The 24,551-nt window shown below is 47.4% G+C and overlaps 1 protein-coding gene across 5 annotated transcripts in view; it reads left to right on the plus strand.

Annotated features, from left to right (window-relative positions):
- RABGAP1L (RAB GTPase activating protein 1 like) overlaps positions 1-24,551 on the plus strand; it is a 482,080-nt gene that overhangs the window by 451,586 nt on the left and 5,943 nt on the right. For 4 of the 5 annotated variants that reach the window (XM_068239095.1, XM_068239090.1, XM_068239091.1 and 1 more), the window contains 2 exons: positions 20,405-20,515; positions 22,139-22,243. In XM_068239095.1, coding sequence (XP_068095196.1) covers positions 20,405-20,515; positions 22,139-22,243 — 216 coding nt within the window. Of the gene's footprint in view, positions 1-3,027; positions 3,077-20,404; positions 20,516-22,138; positions 22,244-24,551 lie in introns of those variants that run through there. The other variant, XM_068239094.1, reaches the window with a different exon arrangement.

Consider the following 24,551-nt stretch of genomic DNA (forward strand, 5'->3'; position numbering starts at 1 on the left):
CACACGGGAGAATGTTGTCATCCCCTCTGCAGTCCAGTGTATTGTCTTCACTTACAGAATATCTAATGCAAGCCTGGCTCTCCCCCGGTGTCTGGCATGAGTGGTGATGGCTGGCTCTTCGACTGAGCTGCATTGTGTGTAAAGGCATAGACACGTGCAACTTTTCCACACGATTAACTCGAAAGAAAGCGGCAGGCTAGCGACACGCGCAGATTGTCACTAGCCTACTATTTACCCTAACCTGTCTGTCACTGCCGTTCCCCGCCTGCATCCCTGCCGTCCCCGCCTCTGTAAGCTGATTGGAGGAAGCTTACAGAGGTGGGGACGGAAGGGACACAGGCGGGGAGCCGCACTATACAGGAAGCGGGGGAGCAGCGGGTGAATGACAGGAAGTAGTAAATAGCAGGCTAGGGACAATCTGCGTGTCGCTAGCCTGCCGTTTTTTTTAATGGGGGACAGCAGAGCCCGGGTAGGGGGGCTGGAGGCACAATACAAGGACATAGAGGCAGGTGATTGTATACAAAACTATACCTCTCTGTCCTAATATGATTTCACAAACCCACCTCGGGTTCTCTTTACAAGGCATTTTATTGATAATGTGTAACAATATCACCTAGACAAAAACTTAAGAGAAAAAGTGAATTGAATAAGGCCCTGTTCAGATGGTCAGCGTTTGTAGAACGTGTATAAATTCAAAGAAACGCAAGTTGAAAAACGCATGCATTTTTCTTGCGTTGCAATGCGTTCTCTATTGCGTTTTGCACACACACGTGGCCCGGGGGGGGGGGGATTATGGGAACTGCAGAGGGAAACGTACGCTAAAACGCAATAGTACGCGTTTTTTGATACGTGTCCATAGACTTTCATTGCGTCCATTTCTGTGCGTGACGCACAGAACTGCATGCAGCAATGCGTATGAAAAGCGTATGCGTCTCATACGCATACATGTGAACGAGGCTATTGGAAAGCATTGATAGGCGTTTCTATGCGTATATTGTACCCGTACGCGTTCCCTCAAAACGGCTAGGATCACACATAGTCTGAACAGGGCCTTAGGGCCACGGTGTACAAAAAATGCTGCATGCTGTCTGCAATTGTTCTGGGCTAACCAAAATTGCACAGAAAGTGAACTGCCACAAACCACCCATTGGTTAATTTTGGGTGTTCGCATTTCGTGATGCGGACAAAAGTGTGAACCCTGATTGTTTGCCTGATTTTTAAAAAAACGAGAACAATCGAGAGATAATTTGTTAGAAGTGTTGCAACTTTATCAACAAGCCTCAGGCTACATTTCCACTGTAGCCTTGCATTTTTTTACGTCAGGAGAATCCTATGCGATTTTTCTGAAAAAAACAAAAAAGCATGGTATTTTACATGCGTTTTTTGCCAATTTTCACATGCAAATTTTTGCAGTGGTCCTAATTTTACAGTGCTCCTAATGGTCCTGATTTACATGTTCTACCTAGTAACAGCATGACAAGTTCCTTTTTCTGGTATGAATACGGACGTGAAAATTATCATGAAATGGAAACTAGTCCATTCACAATCATTGGTTTTCATTCACATGCAAATTTTCATTGCGAAAATTTGTGGAAAAATCGCACAAGTGGAAACCCAGCCTCAGAGTGTACTACTAATAAGCCTATATGAGTCCGGGGTGAGACAGCACTGCTCATACTGGCAGTATGGGTGGTTACTGTAAGAATGTTTAGTAACCCTAGTTGAAGACAAAACAAAGAACATTTATACTACGCTTTTTTCCAGGCGAATTCAAAGCGCTACAGCTGCAACCACTAGGAGGCGCTCTTTAGGCAGTAGCAGAATTAGGGAGTCTTGCCCAAGGACTTTTTACTGAATAGGTGTAAGGCCTCGTTCGCCTTGGGTGCATTCAGAAACGTATTTAAGCACATGATAAAAAACCGCATGCATTTCAGTGTGTTGCGGAGTACCGTACTTATTTTTAAGGACCCATGCATTTTACATGCGCTTAAACACGTTTTTGTTCAGCATGTGTGGCTTATTTGATGTAGCAGTTGTCAATAAAGATTTGTTTTTACTTGAAATTTTTTATGGGTAAAAAACTCCAAAGCGCATTGCTATGCACTTCTGTGCAACCCACAGATATGAAACACCACACCACATTTCTCAAACGGACAGTAACATAGATGTGAACCTGGTACATTAGCATGAATGTAACAAGCTGTACCTAGCAAAGCGCACAGCGCAATGTCCCTGGTGTGAACCAGGTCTAAGGGCTTGTTCACACTATGAGCATTTGCATATTTTTTTAACCGCTGGCGATTTTAGAAATCGCCCAAAAAAGCGCTTGTGCAACGATTCCCTATGAGAGTGTTCACATATGAGCGGTTCAATTGCGATCCGCTTCCAAAAACGCTGCCTGTACCGTTTTCTGAGTGCTTTGGCTCAATGGAAGGTATAGGGAAATCGCAAAGTGCTTTGTATAGTGATTTCCCGAGCGTTTTTATGAATGAATACATTGTATTTATTCTTTTCCGGGTGAAAGAGTTCACTTCCTGACTGATGTCAGGAAGTGAAAAAAAACGAATCGCTCTGCAAAAGCACTTAGAAAAGCGCTTTTCTAAGCGCAAGGCGCATGTAAAAGCAATGAAAAAAACTCTCAATAAATCGCTCAGCACTTGTGATAGCGCTGACGATTTATAATGTGAATGAGGTCTAAGTGATGCCAGTGACAGGATAGCAGGGCAGCCAGCTTGGGAGTATAGCTATGAAATGTTCCCCCTCCAGCTATAGGTGGGATCTCTACCTGCCATTGCCTGGCACCACAAGCTACAACCTGCAGAGGCTGATATAGAGCAGCTGCTGCTGTGTTATCTGCCCTGGCTTCCTCCACATTCCCTGCAAGAGGAGATACCAGCAGCAGCCGCACCTCCTGCCTCCAGCCCTCCACACCTCACCCTGCCTTCACTCCCCACTCTGCATGCAGTGTCTCCAGTGACTCAGCCCCGCAGGTAAGTCCTCGCCCGCCTGTCGCTCCTCTTCCTGTCCAGCAGGTTGTCTGCGCTGAGCCATGGAGGAGGAGGACAGTCCAGAGCTGGTAAATGTCTTGCGCTGTCTCATGTCTGCAGCTTGCACTGACTTCTGTACACTGTACAGTCTCTGCTAGGGAGCGTGTTACTAAGGAGCTTCTCCAGCTGTAGCTTCTATACACTGTGCAGTCTCTGCTAGGGAGCGTGTTACTAAGGAGCTGCTCCAGCTGTAACTTCTATACACTGTGCACTGTGACTCCCTACTAGGGAGCATGTTACTAAGGAGCTGCTCCAGCTGTAGCTTCTATACACTGTGCAGTCTCTGGTAGGGAGTGTGTACTAAGGAGCTGCTCCAGCTGTAACTTCTATACACTGTGCAGTCTCTGGTAGGGAGTGTTTTACTAAGGAGCTGCTCCAGCTGTAACTTCTATACACTGTGCACTCCCTGCTAGGGAGCATGTTACTAAGGAGCTGCTCCTGCTGTAACTACTATACACCGTGCAGTCTCTGGTAGGGAGTGTTTTACTAAGGAGCTGCTCCAGCTGTAACTTCTATACACTGTGCAGTCTCTGGTAGGGAGCGTGTTACTAAGGAGCTGCTCCAGCTGTAACTTCTATACACTGTGCAGTCTCTGGTAGGGAGCGTGTTACTAAGGAGCTGCTCCTGCTGTAACTTCTATACACTGTGCAGTCTCTGGTAGGGAGCGTGTTACTAAGGAGCTGCTCCTGCTGTAACTTCTATACACTGTGCAGTCTCTGGTAGGGAGCGTGTTACTAAGGAGCTGCTCCTGCTGTAACTTCTATACACTGTGCAGTCTCTGGTAGGGAGCGTGTTACTACGGTAAGGAGCTGCTCCAGCTGTAACTTCTATACACTGTGCAGTCTTTGGTAGGGAGTGTGTTACTAAGGAGCTGCTCCAGCTGTAACTTCTATACACTGTGCAGTCTCTGGTAGGGAGTGTGTTACTAAGGAGCTGCTCCAGCTGTAGCTTCTATACACTGTGCAGTCTCTGGTAGGGAGCGTGTTACTAAGGAGCTGCTCCAGCTGTAACTTCTATACACTGTGCACTCTCTGCTAGGGAGCATGTTACTAAGGAGCTGCTCCAGCTGTAGCTTCTGTACACTGTGCAGTCTCTGGTAGGGAGCGTGTTACTAAGGAGCTGCTCCAGCTGTAACTTCTATACACTGTGCAGTCTCTGCTAGGGAGCGTGTTACTAAGGAGCTGCTCCAGCTGTAGCTTCTATACACTGTGCAGTCTCTGGTAGGGAGCGTGTTACTAAGGAGCTGCTCCTGCTGTAACTTCTATACACTGTGCAGTCTCTGGTAGAGCGCGTGTTACTACGGTAAGGAGCTGCTCCAGCTGTAACTTCTATACACTGTGCAGTCTCTGGTAGGGAGCCTGTTACTAAGGAGCTGCTCCAGCTGTAGCTTCTATACACTGTGCAGTCTCTGGTAGGGAGCGTGTTACTAAGGAGCTGCTCCAGCTGTAACTTCTATACACTGTGCAGTCTCTGATAGGGAGCATGTTACTAAGGAGCTGCTCCTGCTGTAACTTCTATACACTGTGCAGTCTCTGGTAGGGTGCGTGTTACTAAGGAGCTGCTCCAGCTGTAACTTCTATACACTGTGCAGTCTCTGCTAGGGAGCGTGTTACTAAGGAGCTGCTCCTGCTGTAACTCTTCGATACACTGTGCAGTCTCTGCTGGGGAGCGTGTTACTAAGGAGCTGCTCCAGCTGTAGCTTCTATACACTGTGCAGTCTCTGGTAGGGAGCGTGTTACTAAGGAGCTGCTCCTGCTGTAACTTCTATACACTGTGCAGTCTCTGGTAGGGAGCGTGTTACTAAGGAGCTGCTCCTGCTGTAACTTCTATACACTGTGCAGTCTCTGCTAGGGAGCGTGTTACTAAGGAGCTGCTCCTGCTGTAACTTCTATACACTGTGCAGTCTCTGCTAGGGAGTGTGTTACTAAGGAGCTGCTCCTGCTGTAACTCTTTGATACACTGTGCAGTCTCTGGTAGGGTACATGTTACTAAGGAGCTGCTCCAGCTGTAGCTTATATACACTGTGCAGTCTCTGCTAGGGAGCGTGTTACTAAGGAGCTGCTCCAGCTGTAGCTTCTATACACTGTGCAGTCTCTGGTAGGGAGTGTGTTACTAAGGAGCTGCTCCAGCTGTAACTTCTATACACTGTGCACTCTCTGCTAGGGAGCATGTTACTAAGGAGCTGCTCCAGCTGTAGCTTCTATACACTGTGCAGTCTCTGGTAGGGAGCATGTTACTAAGGAGCTGCTCCAGCTGTAACTTCTATACACTGTGCAGTCTCTGGTAGGGAGTGTGTTACTAAGGAGCTGCTCCTGCTGTAACTTCTATACACTGTGCAGTCTCTGGTAGGGAGCGTGTTACTAAGGAGCTGCTCCAGCTGTAACTTCTATACACTGTGCAGTCTCTGCTAGGGAGCGTGTTACTAAGGAGCTGCTCCAGCTGTAGCTTCTATACACTGTGCAGTCTCTGGTAGGGAGCGTGTTACTAAGGAGCTGCTCCTGCTGTAACTTCTATACACTGTGCAGTCTCTGGTAGGGAGCGTGTTACTAAGGAGCTGCTCCTGCTGTAACTTCTATACACTGTGCAGTCTCTGGTAGGGAGCGTGTTACTACGGTAAGGAGCTGCTCCAGCTGTAACTTCTATACACTGTGCAGTCTCTGGTAGGGAGCCTGTTACTAAGGAGCTGCTCCAGCTGTAGCTTCTATACACTGTGCAGTCTCTGGTAGGGAGCGTGTTACTAAGGAGCTGCTCCAGCTGTAACTTCTATACACTGTGCAGTCTCTGATAGGGAGCATGTTACTAAGGAGCTGCTCCTGCTGTAACTTCTATACACTGTGCAGTCTCTGTTAGGGTGCGTGTTACTAAGGAGCTGCTCCAGCTGTAACTTCTATACACTGTGCAGTCTCTGGTAGGGAGCCTGTTACTAAGGAGCTGCTCCAGCTGTAGCTTCTATACACTGTGCAGTCTCTGGTAGGGAGCGTGTTACTAAGGAGCTGCTCCAGCTGTAACTTCTATACACTGTGCAGTCTCTGATAGGGAGCATGTTACTAAGGAGCTGCTCCTGCTGTAACTTCTATACACTGTGCAGTCTCTGTTAGGGTGCGTGTTACTAAGGAGCTGCTCCAGCTGTAACTTCTATACACTGTGCAGTCTCTGGTAGGGAGTGTGTTACTAAGGAGCTTCTCCAGCTGTAACTTCTATACACTGTGCACTCTCTGCTAGGGAGCATGTTACTAAGGAGCTGCTCCAGCTGTAGCTTCTATACACTGTGCAGTCTCTGGTAGGGAGCATGTTACTAAGGAGCTGCTCCAGCTGTAACTTCTATACACTGTGCAGTCTCTGGTAGGGAGTGTGTTACTAAGGAGCTGCTCCTGCTGTAACTTCTATACACTGTGCAGTCTCTGGTAGGGAGCGTGTTACTAAGGAGCTGCTCCAGCTGTAACTTCTATACACTGTGCAGTCTCTGCTAGGGAGCGTGTTACTAAGGAGCTGCTCCAGCTGTAGCTTCTATACACTGTGCAGTCTCTGGTAGGGAGCGTGTTACTAAGGAGCTGCTCCTGCTGTAACTTCTATACACTGTGCAGTCTCTGGTAGGGAGCGTGTTACTAAGGAGCTGCTCCTGCTGTAACTTCTATACACTGTGCAGTCTCTGGTAGGGAGCGTGTTACTACGGTAAGGAGCTGCTCCAGCTGTAACTTCTATACACTGTGCAGTCTCTGGTAGGGAGCATGTTACTAAGGAGCTGCTCCTGCTGTAACTTCTATACACTGTGCAGTCTCTGGTAGGGTGCGTGTTAATAAGGAGCTGCTCCAGCTGTAACTTCTATACACTGTGCAGCCTCTGGTAGGGAGTGTGTTACTAAGGAGTTGCTCCAGCTGTAACTTCTATACACTGGGCAGTCTCTGCTAGGGAGTGTGTTACTAAGGAGCTGCTCCAGCTGTAACTTCTATACACTGTGCAGTCTCTGGTAGGGAGTGTGTTACTAAGGAGCTGCTCCTGCTGTAACTCTTCGATACACTGTGCAGTCTCTGCTGGGGAGCATGTTACTAAGGAGCTGCTCCAGCTGTAGCTTCTATACACTGTGCAGTCTCTGGTAGGGAGCGTGTTACTAAGGAGCTGCTCCTGCTGTAACTTCTATACACTGTGCAGTCTCTGGTAGGGAGTGTGTTACTAAGGAGCTGCTCCTGCTGTAACTCTTTGATACACTGTGCAGTCTCTGGTAGGGTACATGTTACTAAGGAGCTGCTCCAGCTGTAGCTTATATACACTGTGCAGTCTCTGCTAGGGAGCGTGTTACTAAGGAGCTGCTCCAGCTGTAGCTTCTATACACTGTGCAGTCTCTGGTAGGGAGTGTGTTACTAAGGAGCTGCTCCAGCTGTAACTTCTATACACTGTGCAGTCTCTGATAGGAAGCATGTTACTAAGGAGCTGCTCCTGCTGTAACTTCTATACACTGTGCAGTCTCTGGTAGGGTGCGTGTTACTAAGGAGCTGCTCCAGCTGTAACTTCTATACACTGTGCAGTCTCTGGTAGGGAGTGTGTTACTAAGGAGCTGCTCCAGCTGTAACTTCTATACACTGTGCACTCTCTGCTAGGGAGCATGTTACTAAGGAGCTGCTCCAGCTGTAGCTTCTATACACTGTGCAGTCTCTGGTAGGGAGCATGTTACTAAGGAGCTGCTCCAGCTGTAACTTCTATACACTGTGCAGTCTCTGGTAGGGAGTGTGTTACTAAGGAGCTGCTCCTGCTGTAACTTCTATACACTGTGCAGTCTCTGGTAGGGAGCGTGTTACTAAGGAGCTGCTCCAGCTGTAACTTCTATACACTGTGCAGTCTCTGCTAGGGAGCGTGTTACTAAGGAGCTGCTCCAGCTGTAGCTTCTATACACTGTGCAGTCTCTGGTAGGGAGCGTGTTACTAAGGAGCTGCTCCTGCTGTAACTTCTATACACTGTGCAGTCTCTGGTAGGGAGCGTGTTACTAAGGAGCTGCTCCTGCTGTAACTTCTATACACTGTGCAGTCTCTGGTAGGGAGCGTGTTACTACGGTAAGGAGCTGCTCCAGCTGTAACTTCTATACACTGTGCAGTCTCTGGTAGGGAGCCTGTTACTAAGGAGCTGCTCCAGCTGTAGCTTCTATACACTGTGCAGTCTCTGGTAGGGAGCGTGTTACTAAGGAGCTGCTCCAGCTGTAACTTCTATACACTGTGCAGTCTCTGATAGGGAGCATGTTACTAAGGAGCTGCTCCTGCTGTAACTTCTATACACTGTGCAGTCTCTGTTAGGGTGCGTGTTACTAAGGAGCTGCTCCAGCTGTAACTTCTATACACTGTGCAATCTCTGGTAGGGAGTGTGTTACTAAGGAGCTGCTCCTGCTGTAACTTCTATACACTGTGCAGTCTCTGGTAGGGAGCGTGTTACTAAGGAGCTGCTCCAGCTGTAACTTCTATACACTGTGCAGTCTCTGCTAGGGAGCGTGTTACTAAGGAGCTGCTCCAGCTGTAGCTTCTATACACTGTGCAGTCTCTGGTAGGGAGCGTGTTACTAAGGAGCTGCTCCTGCTGTAACTTCTATACACTGTGCAGTCTCTGGTAGGGAGCGTGTTACTAAGGAGCTGCTCCTGCTGTAACTTCTATACACTGTGCAGTCTCTGGTAGGGAGCGTGTTACTACGGTAAGGAGCTGCTCCAGCTGTAACTTCTATACACTGTGCAGTCTCTGGTAGGGAGCATGTTACTAAGGAGCTGCTCCTGCTGTAACTTCTATACACTGTGCAGTCTCTGGTAGGGTGCGTGTTACTAAGGAGCTGCTCCAGCTGTAACTTCTATACACTTTGCAGCCTCTGGTAGGGAGTGTGTTACTAAGGAGTTGCTCCAGCTGTAACTTCTATACACTGGGCAGTCTCTGCTAGGGAGTGTGTTACTAAGGAGCTGCTCCAGCTGTAACTTCTATACACTGTGCAGTCTCTGGTAGGGAGTGTGTTACTAAGGAGCTGCTCCTGCTGTAACTCTTCGATACACTGTGCAGTCTCTGCTGGGGAGCATGTTACTAAGGAGCTGCTCCAGCTGTAGCTTCTATACACTGTGCAGTCTCTGGTAGGGAGCGTGTTACTAAGGAGCTGCTCCTGCTGTAACTTCTATACACTGTGCAGTCTCTGGTAGGGAGCGTGTTACTAAGGAGCTGCTCCTGCTGTAACTTCTATACACTGTGCAGTCTCTGGTAGGGAGTGTGTTACTAAGGAGCTGCTCCTGCTGTAACTCTTTGATACACTGTGCAGTCTCAGGTAGGGAACATGTTACTAAGGAGCTGCTCCAGCTGTAGCTTATATACACAGTGCAGTCTCTGCTAGGGAGTGTGTTACGAAGGAGCTGCTCCAGCTGTAACTTCTATACACTGTGCAGTCTCTGATAGGGAGCATGTTACTAAGGAGCTGCTCCTGCTGTAACTTCTATACACTGTGCAGTCTCTGGTGGGGTGCGTGTTACTAAGGAGCTGCTCCAGCTGTAACTTCTATACACTGTGCAGTCTCTGGTAGGGAGTGTGTTACTAACGAGCTGCTCCAGCTGTAACTTCTATACACTGTGCAGTCTCTGGTAGGGAGTGTGTTACTAAGGAGCTGCTCCAGCTGTAACTTCTATACACTGGGCAGTCTCTGCTATGGAGTGTGTTACTAAGGAGCTGCTCCTGCTGTAACTCTTCGATACACTGTGCAGTCTCTGCTGGGGAGCGTGTTACTAAGGAGCTGCTCCAGCTGTAACTTCTATACACTGTGCAGCCTCTGGTAGGGAGCGTGTTACTAAGGAGCTGCTCCAGCTGTAACTTCTATACACTGTGCAGTCTCTGATAGGGAACATGTTACTAAGGAGCTGCTCCTGCTGTAACTTCTATACACTGTGCAGTCTCTGGTAGGGTGCGTGTTACTAAGGAGCTGCTCCAGCTGTAACTTCTATACACTGTGCAGTCTCTGGTAGGGAGTGTGTTACTAAGGAGCTGCTCCAGCTGTAACTTATATACACTGTGCAGTCTCTGGTAGGGAGTGTGTTACTAAGGAGCTGCTCCAGCTGTAACTTCTATACACTGTGCAGTCTCTGGTAGGGAGTGTGTTACTAAGGAGCTGCTCCAGCTGTAACTTCTATACACTGTGCAGTCTCTGGTAGGGAGTGTGTTACTAAGGAGCTGCTCCTGTTGTAACTCTTCGATACACTGTGCAGTCTCTGCTGGGGAGCGTATTACTAAGGAGCTGCTCCAGCTGTAGCTTCTATACACTGTGCAGTCTCTGGTAGGGAGCGTGTTACTAAGGAGCTGCTCCAGCTGTAGCTTATATACACTGTGCAGTTTCTGGTAGGGTGCATGTTACTAAGGAGCTGCTCCAGCTGTAGCTTCTATACACTGTGCAGTCTCTGGTAGGGAGTGTGTTACTAAGGAGCTGCTCCAGCTGTAACTTCTATACACTGTGCAGTCTCTGATAGGGAGCATGTTACTAAGGAGCTGCTCCTGCTGTAACTTCTATACACTGTGCAGTCTCTGGTAGGGTGCGTGTTACTAAGGAGCTGCTCCAGCTGTAACTTCTATACACTGTGCAGTCTCTGGTAGGGAGTGTGTTACTAAGGAGCTGCCCCAGCTGTAACTTCTATACACTGGGCAGTCTCTGCTATGGAGTGTGTTACTAAGGAGCTGCTCCTGCTGTAACTCTTCGATACACTGTGCAGTCTCTGCTGGGGAGCGTGTTACTAAGGAGCTGCTCCAGCTGTAACTTCTATACACTGTGCAGCCTCTGGTAGGGAGCGTGTTACTAAGGAGCTGCTCCAGCTGTAACTTCTATACACTGTGCAGTTTCTGCTGGGTAGCGTGTTACTAAGGAGCTTCTCCAGCTGTAACTTCTATACACTGTGCAGCCTCTGGTAGGGAGCGTGTTACTAAGGAGCTGCTCCAGCTGTAGCTTCTTTACACTGTGCAGTCTCTGATAGGGAGCGTGTTACTAAGGAGCTGCTCCAGCTGTAACTTCTATACACTGTGCAGTCTCCGGTAGGGAGCGTGTTACTAAGGAGCTGCTCCAGCTGTAGCTTCTATACACTGTGCAGTCTCTGATAGGGAGCGTGTTACTAAGGAGCTGCTCCTGCTGTAGCTTCTATACACAGTGCAGTCTCTGATAGGGAGCGTGTTACTAAGGAGCTGCTCCTGCTGTACCTTCTATATACACTGTGCAGTCTCTGATAGGGAGCGTGTTACTAAGGAGCTGCTCCAGCTGTAACTCTTCTGTCAGTTGTAGGAGAATGTGCTTAGGTAAATCACTCATTGTTTGTGGTTTCTTGCCTGGTTTGGAGTTTTCATTTATATTGGAAAACTGTAAGATTTCTCAGTGAAGCAGGAGGATGGAAATCTCCTCAAGTGATGCAAGACGATGAAGATTTCTGCAGGTGATGGAGAAGGATGGAGATTTCTCCAAGTGATGCAGGAGGATGGGGATTTCTCCAGGTGATGCAAGAGGATGGGGATTTCTCCAGGTGATGCAGGAGGATGGGGATTTCTCCAGGTGATGCAGGAGGATGGGGATTTCTCCAGGTGATGCAGGAGCATGGGGATTTCTCCAGGTGATGCAGGAGGATGGGGGTTTCTCCAGGTGATGCAGGAGGATTAGGATTTCTCCAGGTGATGCAGGAGGATGGGGGTTTCTCCAGGTGATGCAGGAGGATGGGGGTTTCTCCAGGTGATGCAGGAGGATGGGGATTTCTCCAGGTGATGCAGGAGGATGGGGATTTCTCCAGGTGATGCAGGAGGATGGAGAATTCTCCAGGTGATGCAGGAGGATGGAGATTTCTCCAGGTGATGCAGGAGGATGGAGATTTCCTCAGGTGATACAGGAGGATCGAGATTTCTGCAGGTGATGCAGGAGGATGGACATTTCTGCAAGTGATGCAGGAGGATGGACATTTCTGCAGGTGATGCAGGAGGATGGACATTTCTGCAAGTGATGCAGGAGGATGGAGACTTCTGCAGGTGATGCAGGAGGATGGAGATTTCTCCAGGTGATGCAGGAGGATGGTGATTTCTCCAGGTGATGCAGGGGGAGTGAGATTTCTGTAGGTGATGCAGGAGGATGGAGACTTCTGCAGGTGATGCAGGAGGATGGAGATTTCTCCAGGTGATGCAGGAGGGTGGAAATTTCCTCAGGTGATACAGGAGGATGGACATTTCTGCAAGTGATGCAGGAGGATGGACATTTCTGCAAGTGATGCAGGAGGATGGACATTTCTGCAAGTGATGCAGGAGGATGGACATTTCTGCAAGTGATGCAGGAGGATGGACATTTCTGCAAGTGATGCAGGAGGATGGACATTTCTGCAGGTGATGCAGGAGGATGGACATTTCTCCAGGGGATGCAGGGGAAGTGAGATTTCTGTAGGTGATGCAGGAGGATGGAGATCTCTCCAGGTGATGCAGGAGAATGGAGACTTCTCCAGGTGATGCAGGAGGATGGAGACTCCTGTGATGAAGCAGGCGGTTAGAAACTCCTGTGATGAAGCAGGCGGTTAGAAACTCCTTTACATGAAGCAGGAGGATGGGGGTTTCTCAGGGTGAACCAGATGTTTGGAAACTTCTCTTAATGAATTAGGAATAGGAGACTCCTTTAGATGAAGTAGGTGGATGTAGGTGAAGCAGGAGGACCGAGACTGCAGAGCCACCAGAAAGTTTTGTCAGAAAAGTACTTAAAACGTTAAATATATGTTTGGGTATAAGGAGTAATAATTACCTGTTCTCGGTTTTCATTTTTGTGGCCTGCAGCGTTTATAATTCGTTGAAAATCTCTCCAGGAAGTCTGCGCTCTGCTTATGCCTTCCTCGGTGTCTGTAGGAGTGACTGTTAGTTCCTCTGAAAAGTCTGTCCTGCTTGTGCAAATGAAACTGGTTGCTATGGGCAGCAGGCATCAATACTATCCACATATGAGACCCAGGGTTCAGTAGGAAATGGGGTTCATATCTCATATGTGACTATGAACGATAGAATTTGATTGGTTGCTCAGGAAACAAGAACGCCATTTACTACTGAAGTGAAATTCAACGCTCACTAAAAGAAAGTGTGCCATAGACACACACAGCATCAGCGCTGTACGAATGTTTTTGCAATTTTACGTTATTAAAAATAACTTTTCCATTTCAGTCTGTAAATTTCCAAAACGTAAGCCCCATCTACACAATACGATTCTTTGTGGGATTCGATTACGATTCTATTTACGATCCGATTAAATCCAACATATCCGATCGGGATTCGATTCAATTCGATTTGCCATTGTTTTTCAATGGCAAATCGAATCGAATCAAATCAAATCCCGATCGGACATATCGGATTTAATCGGATCGTAAATAGAATTGTAATCGAATCGTGCAAAGAATGGTATCGTGTAGATTGGGCTTAAAGGTGGCCACACACAATACAATAAAATTATCAAATCTTACAGCAATTCGATAAATATGATCGGATCTCCAGAGAAAATCGAAAGCTTTTTTTTTCATTCAACTGAAAAATCCGTTTCTTTTAGATTTTTGTCGTTCCGGAATGCTGAAAATATTTCTTCAGTTTTTCTAAAGATTTATTAATACGTACACCCTAGCAATTTTCTCAGAGTTTCCAATTATTTTTATCATAATTGGGGAAAAATTGAACAATACCGTAGGTGTGTGGTACATTGGTCATATTTTTGAAATGTTAGTCAGAAAAATTGATTGCAATTCTTAAATTGAACAGATATTTAAAACATTGTATGGTATGTTGCCACCTTAAGTAAAAGCCGAAGTTTCATGACTTTTCTAGTTTGGATTCTGTATTCTGTCTTGTGCTCGTTTTCAGTACAGACAGTACGAGTACTTCCCCTTCCTGCATGGGTAATTATCTGCACAGAGCAGCAACAATACTCATCTTCCACCCCTGCACTAACCTGTGACTGGCAGTAGTTCTGACTTTCATTCTTCACAGAGTGTTGTACAATTACTGTGGAGTGACTGAGCATTTGAATTCCTTTATATATGGTAAGAAATGTGTAATAATGTGCACCATTAAAGGACAACTGAAGTGGGAAGAATATTGAAGTGGTCCTATTTATTCTCTTTTAAACAATACCAGTTGCCTGGCAGCCCTGCTGATCTATTTGGCTACAGTAGTGTCTGAATTGCACCAGAAACAAGCATGCAGCTAACCAGAAACAAGCATGAAGCATGCTAATCGTCTGACAATAATGCTGCATGCTTGTTAAGGGTCTAAGGCTAAGGATGCTTACACAGTAAGACGTTACAGGCGCACGTTAGTGCAGCCTGTAACACAGCCCACCGCACAGAAATGTAACTGCAATGGGCTGTTCACAGTGCCCACGTTGCGTTACATTGTAACGCTGCACGTCAATCTTAAAGTGCAGCATGCTATAGCGTTAGAGCGGCTTTGCCGCATTAGCCTGCTTGCACAGGCGCAGTGATTAGCCACATGGCTAATTAATATTCACTGCACTGTGCTGACGTCACTGGCGGGACCACGTGATGCGGAGTGTTCCGCTCACGTGGTCTCCACCAGCGCATGCGTACTATAGTACGCATCACGGACGCATTTACTTAATTTTCTATGAGAGCACAGTTTCTGTACATCTCTTTTAAAAGACTGAGAGCGATTTTTTACTATAAGAGTGGAGTTACTTCCGGAGCAACTTAGAGCAAATCGATTTTGAGCCCTGCTTTCCTCTGTTAAATCACTCCGAAAATGCTGCAAGACCCGCAATTGCAATTTTGGCGAATCGCAATCACCTTTATTATATGTCATTAGGCTAGCGTTTCGGAATTGCTAGCGATTCCGAAAAACACAACTAAAAACGCTTTAGTGGGCTACAGCCCTCAAGTCTTAACTATTGCGATCTCTATGCGTTTTCCCACACGTAAATTTGGCTGCATCTGAATTTGTTTGCAGGGGAAAAAAAGCTTTGCAGGGACAAAAAAAGATTAGCTGCATGGTTGTTTCAGGTGTGTGATTCAGACACTACTGCAGCCAAAGAGATCAGCATGACTGCCAGGCAACTGGTACAGTTTAAATATGCCTCTATCCCTCTCACCTCAGGTTCCATTAACAATGCCATCTCAGTAGATACTTCTCTGTATATAGTTACCCACAGAATGCTGAGGGGCTGTTGACAAAGTCAGAAATTGCCATAAATGTACGTTTTGTATAACTTGGAATGTGGTTGACTGTTGCAGTTTGTGTAACTGTTACTCCCAGTTGTAGTTGTAGGATAACATTGAATAGGGTGAGGACCCCACCTCTATGAGCAGCTCTGGGTCACATGCATCCAGTCAGACCAGTATAGAAGCTATGCTGGGCCTCTCCCTAGGTGTGGTGTAAAGTGAGACTGCACAATACTGGTGACCTTTTTATGGCATCCTCGGCTCACCCCAGTCCCCTGGCTCTAAGAACAGAGCCCATTGTTGTGCAATCTGTGGACTCCTTCCTTGGGATTCCTATGAAAACCTGTTCACCTCTGAGGTGTGACTGGCAGCTTAATGAGGTCCTGGAATGAGTGTGTAGGATGAGAGGAGGATGCAGGTGAGGTGTTACGTGTAGCAACTGAGGAGAGAGGTTGCTATGGACACTTTCTAATTTATACAGTAACTGTGCACCAACTAAAACCCCTCCCCCTCTAGTTTTGTTGATGGAGCAGCTCACACACTGACCACCAGCAGCATGATGGAGCAGCTCACACGCTGACCACCAGCAGCATGATGGAGCAGCTCACACACTGACCACCAGCAGCATGATGGAGCAGCTCACACACTGACCACCAGCAGCATGATGGAGCAGCTCACACTCTGACCACCAGCAGCATGATGGAGCAGCTCACACGCTGACCACCAGCAGCATGATGGAGCAGCTCACACGCTGACCACCAGCAGCATGATGGAGCAGCTCACACACTGATCACCAGCAGCATGATGGAGCAGCTCACACACTGACCACCAGCAGCATGATGGAGCAGCTCACACGCTGACCACCAGCAGCATGATGGAGCAGCTCACACACTGACCACCAGCAGCATGATGGAGCAGCTCACACTCTGACCACCAGCAGCATGATGGAGCAGCTCACACGCTGACCACCAGCAGCATGATGGAGCAGCTCACACGCTGACCACCAGCAGCATGATGGAGCAGCTCACACACTGATCACCAGCAGCATGATGGAGCAGCTCACACACTGACCACCAGCAGCATGATGGAGCAGCTCACACACTGACCACCAGCAGCATGATGGAGCAGCTCACACACTGACCACCAGCAGCATGATGGAGCAGCTCACACACTGACCACCAGCAGCATGATGGAGCAGCTCACACACTGACCACCAGCAGCATGATGGAGCAGCTCACACACTGACCACCAGCAGCATGATGGAGCAGCTTACACACTGACCACCAGCAGCATGATGGAGCAGCTCACACACTGACCACCAGCAGCATGATGGAGCAGCTCACACACTGACCACCAGCAGCTCACACACTGGCCACCAGCAGCATGATGGAGCAGCTCACACACTGACCACCAGCAGCACAATGGAGCCGCTCACACACTGACCACCAGCAGCATGATGCAGCAGCTCACACACTGACCACCAGCAGCATGATGGAGCAGCTCACACACTGACCACCAGCAGCATGATGGAGCAGCTCACACACTGACCACCAGCAGCATGATGGAGCAGCTCACACACTGGCTACCAGCAGCATGATGGAGCAGCTCACACACTGACCACCAGCAGCATGATGGAGCAGCTCACACACTGACCACCAGCAGCATGATGGAGCAGCTCACATGCTGACCACCAGCAGCATGATGGAGCAGCTCACACACTGACCACCAGCAGCATGATGGCGCAGCTCACACACTGACCACAAGCAGCATGATGGAGCAGCTCACACGCTGACCACCAGCAGCATGATGGAGCAGCTCACACGCTGACCACCAGCAGCATGATGGAGCAGCTCACACACTGACCACCAGCAGCATGATGGAGCAGCTCACACACTGACCACCAGCAGCCTCACACACTGACCACCAGCAGCATGATGGAGCAGCTCACACGCTGACCACCAGCAGCATGATGGAGCAGCTCACACACTGACCACCCGCAGCATGATGGAGCAGCTCACACACTGACCACCAGCAGCATGATGGAGCAGCTCACACACTGACCACCAGCAGCATGATGGAGCAGCTCACACACTGACCACCAGCAGCATGATGGAGCAGCTCACACACTGACCACCAGCAGCATGATGGAGCAGCTCACACACTGACCACCAGCAGCTCACACACTGACCACCAGCAACATGATGGAGCAGCTCACACACTGACCACCAGCAGCATGATGGAGCAGCTCACACACTGACCACCAGCAGCTCACACACTGACCACCAGCAACATGATGGAGCAGCTCACACACTGACCACCAGCAGCATGATGGAGCAGCTCACACACTGACCACCAGCAGCATGATGGAGCAGCTCACACACTGACCACCAGCAGCTCACACACTGACCACCAGCAGCATGATGGAGCAGCTCACACGCTGACCACCAGCAGCATGATGGAGCAGCTCACACACTGACCACCCGCAGCATGATGGAGCAGCTCAGACACTGACCACCAGCAGCATGATGGAGCAGCTCACACACTGACCACCAGCAGCATGATGTAGCAGGTCAGTAGTGCACTTCCTCCTCCTCCCCCGAGAACAGTTACACTGAGATATACCTGATCACAGAGTAGTGTTATTATTACCTCTACACCACCCATTGAGAGCCAATACTGCATTGATGATGATGATGCAGGGTCTTTGTTGTAGTCACAGCCTCTGCAACCCCTAAAACAACGCCCCCTACTGTTCCTGTAACACGCAGCGTCGGAGGTCTGCCAGGAAGATGCGAGCGTGTTTATTTCTGCTGAACAGCGTATTGTTATTGCCACAGAAGCTGAGCTTCCTGCCTAACAGCCAGTCAGGAAATAACTTTGCATCACCAGAAACACTGACAAGTCAGACGTGAGAACCACCCGCTGCTAATCAGGCAGGAAAACCCAGGACTGAGAGCCCATTCCCATCCAGTCAGCAGAAGCGGAGTCCCCCCGCTAGTCACACACAGGCGGTAAGTATGAGCCTGACTTTATACTGGTGGCTTCCTAACTGGGAAGATTGCCGTAATTAGTTAATTACAATAACCGCTACACTGCAGTGCTGCCTGCAGCAATCTGGTGGGATAATGAAATAAGGGGGGGTCCAATGGTAGGATCCGTGTGTACGTATAAGCCGCTGTGTGTCTGTCGCTGGCTTATTTATGTGCTGCTGGGTATCCGGGTGACTTCCACAGAGCTTGTGACCGTCCTCTCTGCTTGATGCTTCCTTCTGCAATTATTTGTGCTACCGGAAAAGCTTCATCTTGCTTTACCGAGTCCTGTCTGTGCTTATCCTGCGTTACATCTGTTCTGTTGCCCCACAGCTGTAAGGAAACTAGAAAATCCTCCAGCAAGTCCATCGGCTGTTTTAGGACTTCTACTTCTATATATCAGCTGTCAAAGGATCTGTGAGAGGTTCAGACTCTCTTGTTAAATCTATTCTGTGGCCCCACAGCTGTACGGAAGATAGAAGATTGTCCAGCAAGTCCACCAGGGTTGTTTGAGGACTTCTACTTCTATATATTAGCTCCTGAAGGATCTGTGAGAGCTTCAGTCTCTCTTACAACCAGTCCAGTTATTATCGTATCTCACAGCAGACTTCATATCTCAGTCATCATGCTGGAACTAATGTGTCCTCTTCTGTCCTCTGCTGGGAAGAGCCACTAGTCAGAGGAGACATGTCTTCAGCCTGGTAGGATCAGTTTTCTACGAGAATTCTTGACCAATTTAGAGGAAAAATTTAGGAAACCAAAAGTTGTATTTCCTAATCTTTAATATTCATCAAGTACAAAATTCCACAGAAGTGAAGACGATTATATCCATCCAAAAACGAGGATGTGGCACATTAGGCCCACCAAGGGCTTGCAATGCAGTTTACTTTATAATAATTCAGGCGACAACACTGGCTTGTTTCGGGTTATAGAAACCCTTCTGCAGGCATTACAAATACAATGTGTATCTGATTCACTATTAAACACCAGGGGTGTCAAACTCAAATACAAAGTGGTGTTTTTTCGGATGGATACAATAGTCTTCACTTCTGTGGAATTTTGTACATGATGAATATTAAAGATTAAGAAATACAACTTTTGGTTTTCTAAATTCTTCTTTTCATTTTGAAAACTATTGGAACTCTAGTGTGTGGCAAAAATCAGATAGATTCCTGTCAGGTTCGACTTGAAAGGCATCTGACAGAAATCTATCTGATGGTCAAATCTGCTGCAAATCTATAAAGCAGCCCATACACTCAGCCGATTTTCTGGCCGACCGATCGATCCCGATCGATCGATCAATCGATTGCAAATCGGTTGGCCAATCGACCGATCGACGGCCGATTTCGATGGATTTCCATCGAACTTGCAGGGTGGAAAATTTAGGTCGATCTGATGAGATTGCTTATCAGTTTGCATTGGCCTTAATGGAAATCTGATGGCAAAAAAATGCCATCAGATCGAATTTCAATAGATTTCAAACTGAAATCTATTGGAATTCTATCCTGGTAAAAAATGTTCTAAAAACGCATCAGATAGATCATCAGATGCATTTCTTATCTATCTGCTGCCAATCTGACGAGTGTATGGGCACCTTAAGTGTTTGGCCACCTTAAGATACATATCTATCTAATAATCGATCAGGTGGCGGCCGTGGCCAGTTGGGATCTCACATTAGTAACCCGCAGTTTACCTACACAGGTAATCTCACATGATCGTGTAAGGTTAGTCAATGGGCAGAGCTTCATTTGAGGGCTGGATCAATTTTTTGTCATCTAGAAGATACCTGCAGACATTGCTGGACTGGTTTAGGAAGCTGTTGCTGATCACATTTCCATGAAGGTTCCTTTTTTGATCCAAATCCTAGTTTATCCAAAGGAAAACAGAAGTATAGTCAACTGGAACATCTCATCACTCCTGCAGAGTAACTTCTTCATTTCTAGAAATGCTATTCCACGGGCGTGATGAAACCATGCGTAGAACAGAAAAGGGTGTCCACTCAAAGCTACTGTAAATTCCTCTTTGGATATACGGTTGCTGCCCAGTTTGGTTGGACATTATTCACTTGATGACTCTTTTCTGTTTTCTCACAGCAGTGTGTGTTTGTTGCTGAGCTCATCCATTCACCGATCAAGTCGTATGAAACTTACCTCCTCTTCATGTTCTTGTTTCAGAGAGAAAACCGTCGGCTTCAGGAGACCAGCATGAGGTTGGAGCAGGAGAACGATGACCTGGCGCATGAACTGGTCACCAGTAAGATTGCCCTGCGCAATGACCTGGATCAGGTGAGTCCATACAAGCAGAACACTAGATCACTGATCCTTCTATAAGGTTATGGGTCCAGAGATATGGAATGAGAGGACAATACAGCTAAAGGGAGCTGGGTGGGTATCATGGCCAGTGTGTGAGTTACCACCTGAGACAGTATATTATGAGGGTCAGTGATGTGGCGCTATAGTAACAGAAGAGTTTGTAGAGTGACCAGCATGACCAGTAGTGATGTTCATGTCTAGGAGATCTCATGGAGTAGCATGTGATCAGTTTGGTCAGGTGATAGATATGTAAGTCTCTGATTTGCTAGTCATGATCATGTGTTAAAGCAGAATGTGATCACAGCAAATCAGAGCTTTGCAAATCTATCAGCTGATCAAACAAATCACATGCTTTTCCAGGAGTTCTCCAAGACATGACCATCGGGTACAGTGAAGCATGAAAAGTACGCTTCACTGTCACTGTTACCATGCACTTTTAGCGGTATTGCATGCACTGCATTTCAATGTGGCAGTCATTCCACAAAGCTCCCGTAAGAGTTGCATAGGTGGTGCATTGCAGTGCAGTAAGCCGTGTTACAAAGTGGCTATTAGGTCTCTTTCACACTACATGCATTTCCGATTTTTGATTCCGATTAAAAAACGTAGCAGCATGCAGTACTTTTTAAATCAGAATCAAAAATCGAATCATATAAAAAAATCGGAATCGTATGTAGTGTGTAAGTGGCCGTACACTGCAAAACACACCACTGTAAACCTGGTCTTAGGTTCCTTTTACACTTAAAGGGGCACCATGGCAAAAATTGTAAAATTTGAAATATGTGCAAACATATACAAATAAGAAGCACATTGTTTTCCAGATTAAAATGAGCCATAAATTACTTTTCTCCTATGGTGCTGTCACTTACATTAAGTTGTGGAAATCTGACAGAAGAGACAGGTTTTGGACTAGTCCATTTATTCATGGGGGATACTCAGGGATTTATTTATTTTCAAACGCCATGTCCAACTGCCAAAAAACTGTGTAGCGAGCAGAGAAGCTGGCCAGCATCCTTGTTTAAAATCCTTATTAGGGAATATCTTTATAAAGAATAAAAGTCTTGCTGAGAATCCCCTATAAAGAGATGGACTAGTCCAAAACCTGTCACTTCTGTCAGATTTCTACTACCTACTGTAAGTGACAGCAACATAGGAGAAAAGTCATTTATGGCTCATTTTACTCTGAAAAAAAACGTACTTCTTATTTGTCTATGTTTGCACGTATTTGAAATTTTACATGTTTTTGCCACTTTGCCCCTTTAATCAATTGCCCTCAGTTATAACTGAAAGGACAACTTTTTTCTATGGCTCAGTTCACACTATACGCGTTTTAACTGAAAGCTTTTTCACAAGGCACTGCTATGAAAAGTTAAAATGCATTCGTTTTTCAGAGTATAGTGAAAAAGAGGCATTAGGGTCACATGATATAGCTCTGAATCCCTTTAGTAAGTCACATAAGCAGCAGCCAGCCTGCTCTTTCTCCTCCCATTCAGGCTGCACACATTTCTGTGGGGCTCTCATGTACACTTACCCTCCCATAGTAGCTGTGACTCCAGGAGAACAGAGGACATCTAACAACAACTTTTCTTTCATCCTCAGGCAGAAGATAAGGCCGAGGTCTTGAATAAGGAGCTACTCCTCACTAAACAGAAACTGATAGAGACGGAAGAAGAAAAGCGGAAACAGGAAGAGGAGACGGCCCAGGTGTGTGTCATGTGACTGTACCCCAAACTGATCCATTGTACCCCACTTCCCTGCAGAACACCGGGGGAGGATATGAGATCTGTATGATGTAAAGGTGTCCATACATCAGATGACGCATGGGCAGATCGACCAAGAGACGGATCTCTCTCTGATGTAATTTGATCAGGGAGAGATCTGTTGCCTGTCCATACACCACAGGCATATTCCTGATGGATTTCAGCATGAAATCTCTTGGTAATTGGTTTTGTGAAGCCGCATCCGCAGCCCCCGCGCTGTCCCCGATGTTAAATGTGGTTGCTGGCGTATACATGGGCGCGTGTGACATCACATATGTGCTGACGTTATGCCGGCAACCACAAGGGGCGTGTGTATGCGGATTGTGGACGAAGCCTAGAGCCAGCAGCGCACATGGACAGGTAAAATATACTGCCGGGGGGGCATATTTTACTTTAGGGAGGGGGACAGCGTCGGCGGTTCCGTTGTGCTCTTCGTTCATCCCGATATCACTCGCCATTACCGCCGTGCACTTGCTTGAGCACGACAGTCCGACCTATTGCAGCATGTCCGATCAACATGCTTAGCCCGAAATTGGTCACATCGTCAATCGGACATGCACTTGACGGCACCGATTTTCATTTGATAATAATTATCGAATCGGATGCCAAGTCGCTACATGTATGGCCACCTTTATCCTCTGTGTAGAAGGATGAACACTTATGGTGCGTACAAATACACAGTGGTTATCCCCCAATCAATAGCAGTACATGACCATTGTGACCAGAGAGATCAGTCTCTCGCTGATCAGGACCTAGTGATGGATTCTACCACCTTGGCTTCTCAGTTACCTTCCAGCAAACTTGCTAGTGTTGTACTTCCTGATTTAATACAATACAGTGGGCCCAATCCAATTCTCCTATGAGAATACTTGGAGAAAAAGTGAATGTGATCAGGCTCAATGTGGCTGTGGATCCCCACTGCTCCTCTCTCTCCAACCACTCCAAGATTTCCTAACTTGTGGGGTTACTGAAAAATTTGGTTGATTGGACATGTTGGGGGAAGCAGATCCGAGACAGATTAGAAATCAATAGATGTATGGCTAACCTAAAGGTGCCCACACATTACTCAATTTTCTTGTTTGATCGACTATTCGATCATTTTATTGGATTGGGGGAGATTCTATTATGTTACACCATTCAATGGAGATTTGCCGATATCTGGTCAAACTGATAAATTAGCCTTGCCTAATGTCTGGGCCCACCCTGGCTTCAGGCAGTTGGGACTGTATTTCCTGTAGTGGGAGTCCTCCTCTACAGTAATACCGTAAACATAGGAAAGACCATGCATGGCCAACTGAGCATGGCTCTTGTCTTAGCACTTATTTGCATCAGAAAATCTCTCCCGCACCATTGGTTGCTATTTGGCCATCTTGTTGCCCCAACACAGTCTAGGATGATCGCCAAGTCTGCACATTGGTATAAAGTGCCATTCATTTTATATAGACCGAGAAGGTGGAGAATACTATCAGACTTTCATGTCTTTTATATTAAACGAAATTCTCCTCACTTCCTGATAGTAGAGCCACTAATAAAAAAATCTCTGAAAAGTGGCACAGCTTTTAATTAAAACCTCCTTAGCGGTATGGACGAGCTCAGCTCGTCCATTACCGCCGGAGGGCGCCGCTCAGGCCCCGCTGGGCCGATTTTCTTCATTTTTTTTTTCAAACACGCAGCAAGCACTTTGCTTGCTGCGTGTCTACTCTGATCGCCGCCGCCAATGCGCCACTACGCGCCGCGATAGAGGGCCCCCCGCCAGACCCCGTGCGCAGCCTGGCCAATCGATGACGTCATCGCGATCGTCGCCATGGCGACGGGGGAAGCCCTCAAGGAAATTCCGTTCAGAACGGGATTTCCTTATGGGCGAGTGCGCCGGCGGCGATCGGAGGGGTGGGAGGGATAGCACAGGGAGGGGGGCATCATGTAGCTAGCGCTAGGCTAGCTACATGATGGGGATAAAAAAACAAACAAAAAATACTGCTGCGCATCCACCCTGGCGATCTTAATAGAACGCCAGGGGGGTTTTAATCTTTCTACATTCAACTTAGTTACTTTCATATATCCCAATAAAAAGATTATTCCACTTCCTGTCACTGTGACACCAGAGGAGGAAACAGATTTCTCTGGTGTCACCGAGAAATCTCCCCAGTGAAGAGCAATACACTGGTCTGGGAGAGGATTAGTCGGGGTCGTCTCGTCAGGGAACCCTTTTTCTTTGTCTTCTGTGCTTTATCTGGAATATCTGCTTTCTCAAC

Source organism: Hyperolius riggenbachi, chromosome 6, assembly GCF_040937935.1.
Source record: "Hyperolius riggenbachi isolate aHypRig1 chromosome 6, aHypRig1.pri, whole genome shotgun sequence".
Lineage (NCBI taxonomy): Eukaryota > Metazoa > Chordata > Amphibia > Anura > Hyperoliidae > Hyperolius > Hyperolius riggenbachi.